This window comes from Euphorbia lathyris, chromosome 2 (assembly GCF_963576675.1).
Source record: "Euphorbia lathyris chromosome 2, ddEupLath1.1, whole genome shotgun sequence".
NCBI classification, from domain to species: Eukaryota; Viridiplantae; Streptophyta; class Magnoliopsida; order Malpighiales; family Euphorbiaceae; genus Euphorbia; species Euphorbia lathyris.
Window position 1 is genome coordinate 61,599,005 of NC_088911.1, and position 16,649 is coordinate 61,615,653.

A 16,649-nucleotide genomic window follows, 5' to 3' on the forward strand; every position below is an offset into this window, starting at 1 on the left:
TTCCACCCTTATTCCTCCACACACTCGTCGGTCCAGGTCTCTTTTCTAGGATTTTGGTTTTTTGGCTCACATTACGGTCCAGGGGACGCGTGATGTCGTCGATTATTGCAGGAAATTAAATCATTCATCAGACAACACAGTGCGTTTTGACGTATCCACGTTTGGTGACTAAGAAATTGACCAAGTTGGATTGTCCTTTCGGGTTTTGACTCCCTTTGAGCGCATCTCAGTTTTTAGACGTGGTTCGAGTTATTCTTCTAGTTCAATCGTTCGTTATTGTCGATGACTCGTTCCCTTTTGTTCGCGTGGGTTCATGTCTCGATTTTGGATTACAACGGGATCTTTTGGATCTATCGAGAGACGTAACCACATGTTTATTTAGTGATGGAATCACTTTTGGATTTTATTTTAGGGAACGGACTCATCGCGTAACGCGTTTGTTCTTAGCGTCGAGGATCCGTTTGCTCATTTTAGCTACGTGAAAAAGGCGGCGAGTCTTATTTTGAGCGCACGGTAACCTTTCGACTAGCAACAGTTCGTTGTTCTTCCCAATCCACGGGATATATCATCTTAGTGTGGTTATAGAAAATCAACGTTTCGTTGAATCGCATGCTTATTCAAAGCGAGGACATCACCGTTCTCTTTCCTTTAGGCACGATTTAAGCAAACACGTACATCGGGCCATATTTCTTGCAGTTTTGGTAACGGTCGAAATGATCGAGTCGTTAGTCAAAACCCGCAGTCTCGTCCATATGGCGCAATTATATGGTTTGGCTTAATTCGGCTTCGAGATTTTAAACGGGGTATACACTCGTCCGAGGCACATATTCAACGACATTGGTTTATTTTCTTTAACAACTCTCGGTATTGATATATATCGTAGATTCGGAATGATTTTGGTCGTTTAGTTCATTTTTCTCTTCTTTATTTTCTTAGTCATCTGTACGGACACATCCATTTCTCTTAAGAACGACACGAGGCATAACGTAAAAGCTCGTCTTTCATTCGGAAGGGACGGGCTACTTGTGCGAAACTTTTCGCGTTATGACAGGGTCGTTCAGGACAGAAATGTTCTTCGTTTTCGTTTCGTCTTGATCTGGTTTTATCCCAATTTATTTAAAGAATTTGAATAACGACTATTGTTAATATAGTCTTTTGTATCGAAATGTAATTATCCTTAACACCGAACCGATTCATACTAATACGTGCTTACGTCATAACGCATTTCCTGAACACGTGCCTTCATCGGGACACCGAAAGGGACAAGGCGGGTCGCACATGTTCATTCATATGAGATGACTAAGTCGTCTTTAGTTCAAATCGTTTCGATGTTTTAGGGTAATTAGTATGTCGATTCATGAGTATATATTAACGCATCGTCTCATTTTCTTTATATAATTTAGGATTAGACACGTATCATGGCGGTTTGAAAACACGAACTGATTCATTTATCACATCAAAAATAGTAACGGGTAATCCTATGGAAACTTCTAAGGCTACTATATGCTGACACGGCTGACCGCGGGACCTCACAGGACCGCACAGATTCGCCCCTAATGAATGGATGGGGACCCTCTGGCGCCTTACTGTAAGGGGGAACTTACGCTAGCCTCTTTCGAGCGACGAATGGACTCTCGCTAGAGGTTTCGCGGAAATTACCCAAAGGGTTTGCAATAATGCACATGAATGCATACGAAAAGAAGTAAAACGATCTGTCCCCGTTAAGGGCTTAATACACGCCTTCCGGAATCAAATTTCTCGCTTCCCCAGTAGAGTCGCCACTTGTTAGACGAGGTGCCGCGGCCTAATCTCCCGGGCGGACCGGGGGGTGGACAACCTCATGGCGACGTAAGCGGTGATTGGCGCCGAAAGCAACCAATCGTGGAATCAAGCTGCTCGGCAGGACCAGAGCTCGGAGATATGGAAGAGTCGCCACCCACGAATGGGAAAATGAACACCGATCCCTTGCGGGAGACCGGTGTAGGTTCGGGAAACTTAGGTACGAGACGAGAAGGCTAGCTCCTTTCCGGAGAAAGGCTACTAGGCACCCCGACATCGCCCGGTTATGAACCACCGGCCTCCTACTCAGCATGTTAGGCGATAACAGACTAATCGTATACTTCTTTAAGTTTAAAATTCATTTGAAACCCTTTTCTTTCTTTTTTTAGAAACCGTTTTGAGCATATGTTATTGAAAAGCCACATCAGTAAAGAATCACCCATTTATGTTTATACATACACAGAGAGGGGGAAGAAAGAAGTGATTTATTTACACCCGTATTAAATGTGATGTTGTGTGTTCATTCTACATTAACTTATTTTCCCCAAAATGAGTTCATTTACATGGTTCGCACCTTAATCGCCGTTGGAACGATTTAGGTGCGTTTTAAAACCCCGTTTGATGAAATTTACCCGAATCGCCGTTGGAACGACTCGAGTATTTGAAAACGTTTGAGATAAAAACCTTTTAATGAGAAAACATGGTTTAAACATACAAGTCAATTTTATTTTGTACAAATTCTTTGAGAAAATGATTCAAAACTCTATTATTCACAAAGGAAACGATTTTAATTACAATGATCATTTAATCCACCTTTGGAACGGATTAAGGTTTTAAAACGTGGTGTTTTGAGAAACGATTTGGAATATTAACAAGAATGACTCTATTTATTTACATTAGAAATCTAAAAACTCATTAGTTTAAATAATTCAATTGAAAACTCTCTTTTTGTGATTTATTTTCCCCACTTATTTAATGGACTCTTTACTAATTATAATTACCATAATAAACCCATTTAAACCACCATCCATACTCAAACAAAGTCCACTTGAAACATGGACCCATTATTAAGCCCAAAAGGATAAAGAAAGCAATTCTAACATATATATATATTTAAATCAAAAATAGAATATGAAAATAAAAGTTAATACAAAATGAACTATATGTATATAAAAATAATAGGTACAATATATCTATACTTTGAAAATGTGAAAATAGTAAGTAAATCCTATGACTAAGAAAATAACATTTACCCAAAAATAATTTCATTCAATAATCAAGATAACCCAAATATCCCAAAACTATATATATGTATACATAACTAGTATAGTTTTAAATATCAAAAATGACACATACTAATATTTACCCATTATTTCTCAAAATATCAAGTAACTAATATTCAAAACATAGCCTAAATCAATAAAAAGGAAATACATATATATATACTTATACTCATATTGTAAAATAGAATAAAAATGATATACAAATATTCTAAAATAAATATATATGCTAAAGTTCTAAAATAATTTAAAAAAACATATATTACGTAATTATACATATATATACTAAGGATCAAAAGCTTAAAAGTTAAGAAAAAGAGACTGAAATGGCATTTTTTACATTATGGCAGATTTACCGACGGAAAATCCGTTGGTAAACAGCATTTAGTGACAGAATTGGTAAATTACAGCAGCACTCCTAAATGTTTCCAGATTTATTCAACAGCTTTAAATTAAATCTAATTCAATCGTTTTGGATTTCCGAACTACCAAAAATGGATCATAGTCGAAAACGGAAGTTCCTAAAACGACGTTTTTATTTTAAAACATTATCTGGAAATTTCTTTTAAATTAAAATGTTATAATTACAACGTTTTTGATACCCGAACTACCTTTTTATCGGATCACGGTTCGTATTGGGATATCAAAACGAGGTTTTTTATTTTAAAACAAAACCGAATTTTATTCAACACGAAACGAAAATTAAATAAATACGCTAATTAAATAAAATGTGACAAAATAAATAAATGACTAAATGAATAAAAACTATAGTATATAAAAAAAACTAAATAGGAGAAGAAAATAAATTAAATAAAATAAAGAGTCTAGTCCTCGGATAATACCTTGAATTCGGTATCTGACAGTCGAAGCCGATTGATTCCACGAACCGCGAGCTTCCGTTTTTTTATGAAAAATTTAGTAAAAATTGAACTTAGGGAATTTGGAGATTTTCAATTTTTAGGAAAAAAAATGTTTTCTCCTAAAAAAATCAACTTCTTCTCTCTAGAAAAAATATTCTAGTGTGAGAAGCTCTCCCTTCCTCCCCCTTTTTTTCTTTTTTTTGCATGGGGATCCGTGCCTTTTATAGGCAAACGGGTCCCCGGACCAATGGGCGACGCCCAAAAGAAATTGGGCGTCGCCCATTGGGGTTGGGCGGCCGCCCAACCTAGTGTTGGGCGATCGCCCAACCTTCGTCGGGCGTTCGCCCGACGCGGTTGGACGCCCGCCCGACGACCCTCGGGGCGTGCCTCGAGCCATCGGGCGTGCGCACCCCGCGGCCGCCGAGCGCGCGTCCCGCGCCGCCGGACGCTCACACGTCGCGGCCGCCGAACGCGCGCTTCGCGCTACCGGGCACGTGCGCTCAGCGGCCCACGAGAGCGCGCCCCGTGCCACCGGACCCGGGCATTGATCGGACGTCGAGAGCGTGCCACTTGCGGTGCGTCCGACGGACGCCGAGCGCACGTCCCGCGCCGCCGAGAGGGCGTTTGACCATTGTCGTCTGCGTGCCGGATGCCGCTAAGCACCCGCGCCGTGCCGCTAATTTTTCTTCGCTTATTATTCTTTATATATTTTTCAAAACTTCCGGAATCAATCGCTTCAACCTTCTTGTTTTCAGGTTTTCATCACAGGTCCTCCGACTCAGTGTCTACAACTGCGCAAATTCGAAAAATCGCAGCTCTGAGTACTCGCAGAAGACCCCTCACTTGAAGAACTTAAGCCAAAAAGCTCAAAAATCGAACTCATAAAAACGAAAAGATAGAGAAAGAAAAAGGGGGGTCAGACGAACTTACACAAAAAATGAGGTCGAAGATGAAAACAATGAGGGCATTCGATGACCGATTCTGGACAAAAGGAACGATTCCGAGAAAGCTTGGAGAAGACGAGAGCTTGAGAAGAGGAAAACTATGAACAACAAAGTAAAAATTCAAAAAGGAGAGAGAAAAGCTTAAAAAGGAAGGGACTCTGACATCATCTTCTCGGTACCCACGTTTTATGGCATGAGACAGAGTGCCCATCAATAGGCTGCCTATTGATAGCACACGAAGAAGTACAAAAGCCCTAAATGACTTTATCGTCACTTTTAGGAGGGCTTCTGATAACATCCAGATATTATCCAAGGACCAAAAGGGGAATTAACCAAATGACAGTGACCAGGAGATACGCCACAATGATGGCGTACGAAGCAAGCTGTAGATATGACAGATCGATAGAGTCCTTGATACGCCTCAGATAGTCAAATGCCATAAAGAGGCTTGTAATCACCGCCTCTTGGGAGATTCGCCATCAGATATCGATACGCCCGTAGAATGTTAGCGTCGTCTTTCTATAAGAAAACCGCCATCATTAAAGGGAAGTAATAACCCATTAATGAGCTAACGACAATACTTGAATGAACTCAGTAACCGCCATTAATGATGCATTAATGGAGACTTTCTGGTTACCAAATCGAGGGTTACAGCTAAACCTAGTATAAATAGACTTGCATCCCAAGCTATTGAGGTACACATTCCAATACCATTCTTCGTGCTTTTGTTCTATTATTTTCTATACGTGACTGATTTTAGCATTGGCGTCCCTCCGACCGAACCCAACAGCGCTCCCCACAGGTGGAGCTCCAACGGGGAATCAACCCGAAAAAAAAAAAACGAAAATATTGTTGTAGAATAAAATGAAATAAATAAGTAAATAGTAAAAAGAAGGAAGAATAATTTCGTAGATTCCGTGTCAGGACAAGAGAGTCAAGAACCACGTATATGACAGGTCGGAGAGAGATAAATAGATAGATACATACATACAGATAGATAGAGTTGTATATCTATTCTATTCTATACCCACCCAATTTACCAGAATAATTACAACCAAAAAAAAAAAGCAAGGGTTTCAGATTTGTCGCCTTCCTGCCATTTCCAACTTCTCGCTTTCTATTTTATCTTTTCCTTTTTCTCATGGGAGGAGCTAATGGTGGGCTCAACGAACATTGCCTCTGATTCTCTCCATCATCAATTTCATAATCAACTCATGGACGCTGATCATTGCCACCACCCTCATCTTCTCGATGACGATGATCCTTCTTCTTCTGGGGTTTCCTGCTCGATTTGCCTCGATACTGTCACCGATAATGGCACCAGATCCAGAGCTAAGCTCCAATGCGGCCATGAATTCCATTTAGGTAATTTCTCCTCCGTCTTTCTCTGTTTTTTTTTTTTTTTTTTTTTTTTTTGATCTATTTCTTAATTTTATCCAATAGTTTGAACCTGCGGCGATTTTATGGTAACTCAGCAACATAATTATGGATGTTCTGGTTTTGATATGCCAATCAAGTTTAGCTGGCTTTTATCCCTTTGCTTTCCGAGGCTATGCATGTACAATGCACATACATATTTGGGCGAGTAACATAATGAAGTTATACATATACTTTGTAAAACTTTTCTGAGCACTTAACCTATAATCTGCACCGTTACTTTTTTTTGGGCTGGAATTCTTCTGACTATAAAAATGAATCACAACTGTTGACTTTGAATCTCGTTGGAGTTTAGCTGGATTATTGAATGTACCTATACTAGTCAGCAGAATCTCCAAGATTCTTTCTCTAGTTCTAGGAGTGGAAATTGTATTGCTTCACTTATTTTTGTTGTCTTGCATATCCTCATGCATTTTATGTATTTAAGAGTGCACAAGATCTCGAGTATATATTACATAGCAACATCTTTAGTCATTCTTATGATTTTCTTTTTGTGCCATGCAGATTGCATTGGTTCGGCCTTTAATATGAAAGGAGCAATGCAATGCCCAAATTGCAGAAAAGTTGAAAAAGGCCAATGGCTCTATGCAAACGGCTCTACTCGTACTGTACCAGAGATAAGCATGGATGACTGGATACCTGATGAAGATTTTTATGATCTAGGTTATTCTGAAATGGTAAAAGGCAGTTGCTTCCCGTACTCTAGACTATTTTCCTGTTAGTTATATAGCAAGTGAATTTTGGTAAATGCATGAAGTATGCTATAGTATCAACTTTATGATCCCACTGAATTAAATTGATTTTTGTTCTTTGAATGAGGCAGAATGCAACTCTGTCTCGTATTCTTATCCATTATTTCTCAATGGAAGTTATGTGTTCTTTTGCATTTTATCATCTCACAAATTCCTGCTTCTCTAGGCTCTATATGGTTAAAAAATTTGAGAATTGAACAGTTCACCAGGACATCAATATAGCACCTCATAATTTTTTGTTAATATCTTAATGCTAACCTAGAGCTAGAGGGCGAGCCTTGGCGCAACGGTAAAACGTTGTTGTCCTGTGACCGAAGGTCACGGGTTCGAGTCTTAGGAGCGGCCTCTTGCCAAAAAAATTGGCAAGGGAAGGGTTGCCCCCAGTACACCCTTGTGGTGGGACCCCTCCCCGGACCCTCGCTTAGCGGGGACGCATAATGCACCGGGCCGCCCCTTTATCTTAATGCTAACCTAAGAATGCTGCAAATGCATAAGCCATAGGAAAGAAAGAGGGAGAGGAGTTCTTGGGGTTCTCTTTGCTTTTAATTATCCTCGATTGATTGTTCTTTTTCTGTAACATATACCCTTAAGTGTCTTTTTCTGTGCTCTATATTTTGTTTACGAGTCATCGTGAATCATGGGAAGAAATCTAATTTGGTTTTGTTTGATATGGCTGTGATATCATATAGTTTGTTGAGTTCTATTGAAATGCAAATTACCTAGCGCGATGAGTTTTAGCTTTGCTGTCTGTCATCGGATTCGCCACACTTCATTAAGCATTAGGTTGATCTAGTTACGTGGGGGATATCCATTGAATTGCTCAGTGCTCTTAAAAGTGACAGAGGTGCTCGTCTAGCTGCGTAGGCAAGGGGTAGCGCCTCCCAACACCTTGGGTGAGCACCTTACTTTCAATAAAGCTGCCTAGGCAAGCACCTTCATGGAAAAGCATCTTAGCCCAGGTGTTAGGCTATAAAAGGCTTGTCTTCAGTATATTTTGTCCTTTTCTTTTATGAAAGCGTAAATGCTATTTTAAAAAGGAAACATCATTAATGAAAAGGAGCATTGGAAATGGAAGATTCATTTTAAGGTAACTACATCTTAGATAATGTTTTGGTATTCAAAATAATGTTCGGTTTCCAAATAAATTAAGCCTGTTTCAGATGATACAGATTGTAAAAATTTGTTTGAAGTACAGTACAGTTGCTAAGGGAAAGTTTACGTGTTTGACCCATTAAAAAATAGGCATCTTTCTCTTTGAAAGAAAAGAGACTGCACTCCTGATATGTTGCAAGCTTTGATGCTGGCCCTTGTGCTATAGAGAGAATTGGAAAACACAAGAAATAGAAAAAGTAACATCCAGCTTTTATAAGAAAAAGAAAATGACTAAAACTTGAAGAAGATAAAATGAAGAAGAATTCTACTTGCAGAAGAAGAGTTCCACTTGATAATCATAATTTAAAAGATCCTATGTTTCATTATGAATCAAATGTTGTATTTTTGTGTTCATCTTTTTCTTAAGGAGAGGTTCACTTTGCTCTGATGAGCGCCTAGAACCTTGGCAATTTGAGGTCTTATCGTCTTAAATGGTCTTAGAAGAATTCGTATAAGGTAAAGCAGGTAGTGCGTTCTACTTAGAATTAACATCTTCTTAATCTAGCAACTTTTTGTCAGACGTGGTTCTTTCCGGGTTGGAGTCAAAATCATATTCAGCCTAGGGCTGATGGTTCGGACATAGTGTGATTTGTTGCTTAGCTAGAAGGTTCTATGACAAGTATTGAATTTTGCATAATTTCTCAGTGTTTGGACTGACCTTCTAGATGTAATGACCTTGCTTGCTCTCAAGATGTTATTTCACAATTTTGCAATAACTTACCGATCTTTGGATTATATTTTGGCATCTTGAAAAGCTGTGAATAATATGAGTGAATTGAAATCGAGCTAGGTTGGATTGCATCTTGCTTCCTTGATCCTTCGTGGAATAGAAATTGAAATAAATTGTTTTTGGCTGATTCTCATTTAGCTCAATGGTGACCTCAGTCTGATTTGAGCTGGCTGGGGGCAAAAGTTTATCATTACTTTATATATACTGGAATTGGTGACAGCATTTTGAGGAACAAAGTTAGCTGGTATAGACTTTTAACACTTGATTTATAGCCCACTTTAGATTCAGAGTCCACTGTGTTGTTTCAGCTATATTTTAGGTGGATATTTATTATTATTTGATGCAATTCATTTCCTCAATTATCAGATCAAATGATATAGCAACGAGTTGTATGCGGAAAATATTAGGTATTTTAACTTATCATGGAAAGTCTAAAAGTGCAATAACCTGCACATGGTGTGTATATGACTTTTACGTTTCCGGCTTTCCTTTTAGCATGAGGAAGTTGTTAGTTACCAAAACTTCTTGACGTTCATGTCACATGCAATATACATTCTGATGGTGATTTTCTTGTTCTCTCTTTCAGCCTTACAGATTTCATTGGTGTCCATATGGGGAACTGGCACGTGTTGGTTCATCTTTTGAGTATGATCTCTTTCCAATGGTTTTGAACTTGCCTTATTTTATAATGGATTCCCTGGTGATATGATCTTTTTTTGAGCTCATTTTAACATCACGTGTATTAAAGGATAAATTCTTTTATTATATAGTATTTTTCCTTTTGTGCTGGACCTTTCGTACTATTTAAAGTTCTAGGACTTTGCGTTTATTCATCTCTTTTAGTTTAATTGTATTAAGTTCAGTAATTTATTGAAAAAAAAAAGATTTCTAGTTAGTTAGAATAAGTACTTTTTGTTTTTGTTTTCAGTAGTATCTTTATTTGACCATTTTTTCTTGTCCTTGGAAAACAATTGCATTTCTGGAATGTGTGTGCAATCTAGTTTTATGAAGGAAGTTTTTCCTTGAGTTTGTTGTTTATTGGAATTACTTGTATTGCTTCGAATTTTCATATTTGGGGCTGTTGCTTTTGCTTTTTGGTGTGTTAAGTATCCAGCATTCGCTGTGTATAAAGACAACATGTCATTTATGAGAGTAAATTAGCGCCATCTAGTCTAACCTTCGGCCATCCATTTGTTGGATCACACGCTAATGTTAAGTCATGCAAACTTCATGCTCCAGATGTTCAGCCCTGAGTGTGAGAGGTGTGTGTTAAGTATCTGATATTGGCTAGCTATAAAGACAATATGTCATTTATAAGCGTGTGCCAATCCTTCCCCTTCAAGATGTCTTTTGGGGTGAAGTTAGGTCCAAGTTCAACATGCTGGACTTGTCTTTGTCTCTATTAAAATTGTTAAGACAATTATAAAAAAGGAAGCAGCTGGGAAGGCATTTACATGTCTTATTCTCTAGTATTTTTGTTTCCGTGATAATGTTGGGTAGTTTCTGGTGGAAGCATTCTTATGCTGTACTGATGAATTGATTCTTTATGTAATCCAGGGAAGTGGAATCTCCATCAACCACCTGTAAGTGTTCTAATTAATAGATGTCTCACGAAAATTTATGTTGGCTAAATGGCAGTATAGGATAAGAAAGAATTTCCTTCATGTGTTAGATCATGACTTAAGGGGGCACCATTCTGCATATGCTGAACACACTGCTGCATCATCGGTTGCTCATTCCTATGTAGCACTAGTTGGACCTATTCCTCCGAACTCGTCAAGATCTAATGATAGCGTTGATGATCCTAACTTCAATCAGCATTGGAATGGCCTATCTGGACGCCAAGAAATCTTTAGTACACATGCTTTTCCTGCCATTAATATTCCATACAACGGTTGGGGCCGCCGTTCCCCTCCTTACTCTCTTTCTAGTGGTCACATAAATGGTGTTGACCCAGCTGTTCCTCTGACATTCAGATCTTCTAATGGTGAAACAGATGCAAGAACGAGGTCCACACCTTTTCCACATCCAGTTCTTTTTGGTCATGGGTAAGCATTGCACAATATTTACTGCTAGCTTTCAATTAATTAATTCTCTTGCATCTGGAGTTGATAAAAAATGGAAATTGGCTTTTCATCCTTAGGTATGCTATTTGATGGCAATTGCCATTTGTGATTCATGAGTCGGTAAAAAACCATGCTTTGTGATGCTAACCTGTAAGAAATACTGGTCCCTTCATCAACATTCCAAATGATCATCTCATCCCATATATTGAATTGCATGAAATTTTCCGTATTTTCTGTGCTAAAATCTACAAATGACATTATGTTGAAATTGGCTCATTATGAAACAGAAAAGACCTGTTTTCTTCAGCTTATTTTCTGTCAATTATGGGATCCGTTTTTATGGTGCCCTTAATCTTGTGAGCTACAAAGGGCATAATATTGAACAAATCGACCTCTCTTTCTATAGGTCTGGTCCTATAGCTGGGAGCTCGTTTGTCTCTTCGATTGTTCCTCGCCATCCTGGCAGCGGTGCTCGGATCCATGACAGGATCCAGATTTCCCATGCTTTCCATCATCGTCAACAAGCTAGCAATTCACCTGGTGTTCCATCACCAATCATCCACGGTGTGAGGAGATATGATGGACCCAGGGGTTTACCTGCACTAGTGCCAGCACCTCCTCAACATGATCGTAGTGGTGGCTTCTTAATCATTCCTCCAAATTCATCAGGTCAAACTCCACAAGAAGCAGAAAATCCTTTGCCAAATCATTTTCATGCATGGGAAAGAGAGCCTTTGCCTCATCTGCAACATGTTTCGTTCGAAAGGGATTCAAATTGGGGATCATTTCATCATAATGGCGGTGGCCCAAACCCTGGCAACCGAACCACCAGCTTTTGGCATAGGCACTCTTCTTAAGGAACCTATCTGTGCACTGTGTTTATTCCAAAAGCTTATGGATGAAACTTGCCTTGTTTATTGGAAACATTTATTTATATGGCAGTCAAATGGCTCGAACCAAATGTAATATATCATAATTCACGCTGCTGTCAATTTTTTTTTCTTTTTGTAAATTTTGTCTAACTTAGAATCTTGTGGCTTCTGAAACTGTAAATTTATTCTGTTGAAAGTGTGGTAAAAGGATGGAATGCGCTGCATTTTTTTTTTTTCTGGGAAGATCAATTTTGGATGTTTTGTTAGTATAGTGAAGCACACAACATTTGTGGTGGATGTAGAAAGTAATTTGATATTGCATAGAAGTAAGTTAAGATGCAAAAGAAAAGAAAGAGATGTGAAGCATGAATTTATCAACTTTATACGTAGTAAACTAGATGAGGCTATACTCAACAGACAGACATCTCTAGTTAAAGTTGAAGTGTTGAATTTTGTGGAGGATGAAGCTTAAAGTATTTAATTCATTTACTTTCAAAACACAAAACACATATACTTAATTCAATCTATTCACTATTACACCCCTTGGTTTTCTTTTTCATAAAATAAAACATAAACTAAAAATTGAGATATGAGTATTCTAAAGCACACATATACTATTACATAAAATTTAAATATAAATAATTCAAAATGTAATCCTTATATTCTCCTAAAGAACTTTTTTAAAGAAAGGTTTTACATAATTTTTTAAACAAATCTCCAACAAGACCTGAATCAGATATGATGCAGATAATAATTGCATCCACAACTTCCAAAGCAAATTCATCACAAGGTAATATATTAGTATTTTATTATGTTTTTCTTTTTCGGTTGCATTCATTATTTGTTTCTAAATAGTCAAACACAAAATGATTGAAATTTACGTAGAATGGCTTTGTTTTTCGTGACAGAAAGCAATACCTCCTATCCTATCCTATCCTATCATTGTCTGTCGCATATATAGTGTTTACAACTAAAAATAGAAAACAATATTAGAGATGAAAACAGTACAAATTGGACAATGTTTTCTCTAGAAGAAGAAGAAGGTATTATGGCCAGACAGACATTTGTCTTCAATTAAGTGGTTACTGATGACAACAAAATTACAAAAAAATACAAGCCAAATTGAAAGTGAAGCGGCACAACTTGTTATTAGTGAAAGTGAGAATAGAAATACATAATCATAATCAATAGACTGAAACAAGTGTTGGTGGTGAGCAAGAGTTGAGAGTTTGTTTGTTTCCTCCTTTTAACAAGTGAGAGTACCATTTTGCAGATTGCTTTGGTTTTCTTGTCAACTCTGGATCATCATAATCTACGTAATACATCCCAAAGCTTGATTTGTAGCTGAACAGTAACTCGTATAGATCTATAAACGACCATACGAAATACCCTCTTGTATTTGATCCATCCCTTCACCATTCATTTTCAAATTCAATTATTAACTATACCAACAACAACTTAATCTTTATATATACAATACAATTCAGATACCTTATTGCATCAACCAAACTTCCAATGTATGCCTCCAGATACTCCACCCTCAAAGTGTCTTCAACCGAAGAGTTATGTCCCATCACTTGACCTGCCAAACGAACCTATTTCCTTCATTTTCCTTAATTTCATACAAAAACACATGTAATGTAATCTAATGTAAACAAAGACACACCATTTTCATGGATGTAGACAGGAGGATTTCCATAACTTTGCTTTATATACTCCAATAGTCCTTTCAGACCCCATGGCCATAAAGGATACTGATTCAGACAGACATAACTCGTTAATAATTACTAACTAGTTAAACAACAAACTAGCAAAATGCTTCTTACATGATCTGGCGTTATTGTAAAAGGTTTTTCTGGATCCACTGTCACAAGTTAACATGAAATTAATTAATTAATTCCTTCACTTATAGTGTTATACTAGTACAACTGATTTAGTAGTAGTTAACAACATACTAAACATATATACTTCCATATCTGAATTGTAATCTCGAGTTTCCGATTTCAGATTCTTGGAATTGTCCGTCACATAATTTACGCTATAGTGTATGAGACCTATGAAGTCAAATGCTCCTTTGATCAACTGGGATTCTTGACTAGTCAGAAGTGGAAGCCTGGATTGTGCATTCTTCTTCATTATCTCAGGATAATCACCGTAAACCAATGGATTTAGAAACCTGTATAACAATTAGTGAAGTTGCAGATTTAAAAAAGAAAGATGGAATTTGAGTGTTTTTAACTTACCAACCATAGGTGAAATCTCTTGCTCTTTGAGTAGCAAGTATATCCTGAGTAGAGTTAGTTAGAGGGACAAGCCAAATGGCAAAGAGGGTGAGTCCGATAGTTCCATGTTGCTTCTCCTGGTATTTTGTCCTGTAGAGTCTGACAGTTGATGCGTGCGCCAACAACATATGATGAGCAGCTAAATATGGTTCGTAGGAAGAATTTCCTTTGAAGCAGTTGAAACCAAATGGGTAAGAGCATCGTCCAGGCGGTGTCATCCCATAGTCATAACCTCCTGGTGCTGCAATGTTGGGTTCATTTATAGTAGTCCAAGATGTAACTCTGTCCCCAAATTCTCTGAAGCACACTTGTGCATATGCTGTGAAGTCTTCCCTACAATTAACATTTGGTCATTCATTTTTGTCCTGATGATGCACAATTTTAAAGAGAAGAAGAATCTACTAGTATATTATATATATACACAATCTTTCTGCTAATCCATCCTGCATATTCATCTTCAAGTGCCTGTGGATAATCATAATTGTACAAGGAAACGTGTGCTTCGATGCCTGATTATTCAACAAAGGAAAGCAACATCAATCATATAAATAGAAAAAGAAAAAGATAGTCTTGAAATGAAGCTGACCATGGCTAACAAGTTCATTGATGAGGTTGTTGTAATACTGTAAGCCCTTTGGATTCACTGCCCCTCTTCCTTCTATCAAACACAACACAGCATAATTAATGAAATTGAATAGAGTAGAAAATGCTCATATATGACATTGAGAGACATACTAGGGATGAGTCTTGACCAGGAGATGGAAAATCGATAGGCATCTAATCCAGTTTCTGCCATAAGTTGAACATCCTCCTGCAACAAAAATATGAGAGAAGAAGCCAAGAAAACTTGTTTGACATTCATTAATAAAAATGCTTGTTCATACTTTGTATTTGTGATAGCCGTCAACTGCCACTTCTCCAGCTGCAATTAATGTTAATCAGAAAACTTAATCATCTGGTCATTAATTAGAACAAGAGACAGATACATACCCCCATTAGTAAAGGTATCCCAGACGCTAGGAGTCCTCCCATCCTGATTGGCTGCTCCTTCCACCTTTCAATTCAAGGAAGGATAACCCATAAGATTAGACCTATATATAATATATAGAGAGAGAGAGTATATGTTTGATAAAAACAGACCTGATAAGCAGAGGTAGCAGAACCAAAAATAAAGTGAGCAGGGAAATCATGCCTGCTATATTCAACAGCTGCTGAATTTACAATCAAAATTAACAAACAACAACAAAGGGGAATCCACATTTTGTTTCAGCCAACCTCAAAGCTAATAACCATGTTTTTATACTAGTCTACTCTACTGTAGAAAGCGATATGCACCAATCATTTTCTACCCACGAAAAGGCTGACGCTTGTTTATTTAGAATCTACACAACATTTCATTGCCGTCTACCCTTTGATTTATATTCATAAATTGCCAATTTTCCTAAATATCAACATCTCTATGCTCTTTCTCATAACTCATTTTTTATTACTTAATAATTTCATGCTTTCTTTCTTTTTGTATTCAGTGCCTGGTTGCCTTAGTTACTTCTGGTTCTTAATGAAGTTATTGTTTTCCTAAAAAAAATTGTAATTTCATGCATAATTGATTTTAATTATACTCATTTTATTCCTTTTCAATTCTTTTCTTTATGATTCCATTACAATATTTTTTCTCATTTTAGGTATTAATTAGTAGAATTTTTAAAGTTTGGGAATTTATTTATGACTTAAAGAATACAACAGCCAACTTCAACCAGTCTAAAGCCTAATAGTTTTACTAGAAATATGAATCCTGCAAATTCTAAAAGAATTTTAAATTAGCTATTCGGAATGTATTAAATATTTCTTATTGAATTTGAAGATTTAATTCAAGAATGATTTCTATCTTATTAAAGAAGAGTTAAATAAGAAGTACAATTAAAATATCTCAAAAAAAAAAAAAAGATCAACAATATTGTTAAGTAACGTGTCTTCTTGTTTGAAGTAGTCTTTGCTGTTAACAATAAGTTCCTAGAAACTAGGAATAAGTTAGAGTTTGATTTGGTCTTTGCTGTAATCACGTTTCCTGTATATGTGGGATACGTTAGTTTCTGTTTTTGGATTTCTGTTCACTGTAAAGCTATTTAAAGCTTCCTCAGTTTACATTCTAAATAACAAATACTCTTTGCATTGTGTTGCAATTTGTCTATTGTGTTCAATATTTATCATTTGGTATCAGAGCCAGAACAGGCCTGATTGAGAGAGAAGAGTGTGAGAGAAACACGAGAGAAGAGTGTGAAGAGATGGCAGAAAGCAACAATAATGGTTTTGTGCAACCAGCTATCCCAAAATTTGATGGCTTCTATGAACATTGGGCAAAATTGATGGAGAATTTCCTTCGAGCAAAGGAATTCTGGAGCCTAGTAGAAGACGGAATAACAGAGATTCCAGCAGGAAGAGAGCCATCAGAAGCAGAGTCTAAAGTTATTGCAGAACAGCAATTGAAAGACAAGAAG

At 37.3% G+C, this 16,649-nt stretch overlaps 2 protein-coding genes across 2 annotated transcripts; one reads left to right on the forward strand and one right to left on the reverse strand.

Annotated features, from left to right (window-relative positions):
- Positions 1 to 5,882: 5,882 nt before the first annotated feature.
- Positions 5,883 to 12,106, forward strand: LOC136218411 (E3 ubiquitin-protein ligase RFI2). Its single transcript, XM_066005265.1, has 6 exons — positions 5,883 to 6,228; positions 6,805 to 6,977; positions 9,521 to 9,579; positions 10,492 to 10,517; positions 10,607 to 10,982; positions 11,407 to 12,106. The coding sequence occupies exons 1-6, from the start codon at positions 6,018 to 6,020 to the stop codon at positions 11,855 to 11,857; spliced, it is 1,296 nt and encodes a 431-aa protein (XP_065861337.1). The 5' UTR covers positions 5,883 to 6,017; the 3' UTR covers positions 11,858 to 12,106.
- An 812-nt stretch (positions 12,107 to 12,918) lies between these two features.
- On the reverse strand, positions 12,919 to 15,510 carry LOC136218412 (beta-glucosidase 10-like). The gene is made up of 12 exons (XM_066005266.1): positions 15,295 to 15,510; positions 15,145 to 15,208; positions 15,039 to 15,076; positions 14,890 to 14,965; positions 14,741 to 14,812; positions 14,576 to 14,663; positions 14,116 to 14,487; positions 13,828 to 14,048; positions 13,699 to 13,736; positions 13,539 to 13,626; positions 13,364 to 13,454; positions 12,919 to 13,282 (listed from the first exon to the last, which is right to left on the reverse strand). The coding sequence occupies exons 1-12, from the start codon at positions 15,412 to 15,414 to the stop codon at positions 13,057 to 13,059; spliced, it is 1,494 nt and encodes a 497-aa protein (XP_065861338.1). The 5' UTR covers positions 15,415 to 15,510; the 3' UTR covers positions 12,919 to 13,056.
- Between the last annotated feature and the right edge of the window lie 1,139 nt (positions 15,511 to 16,649).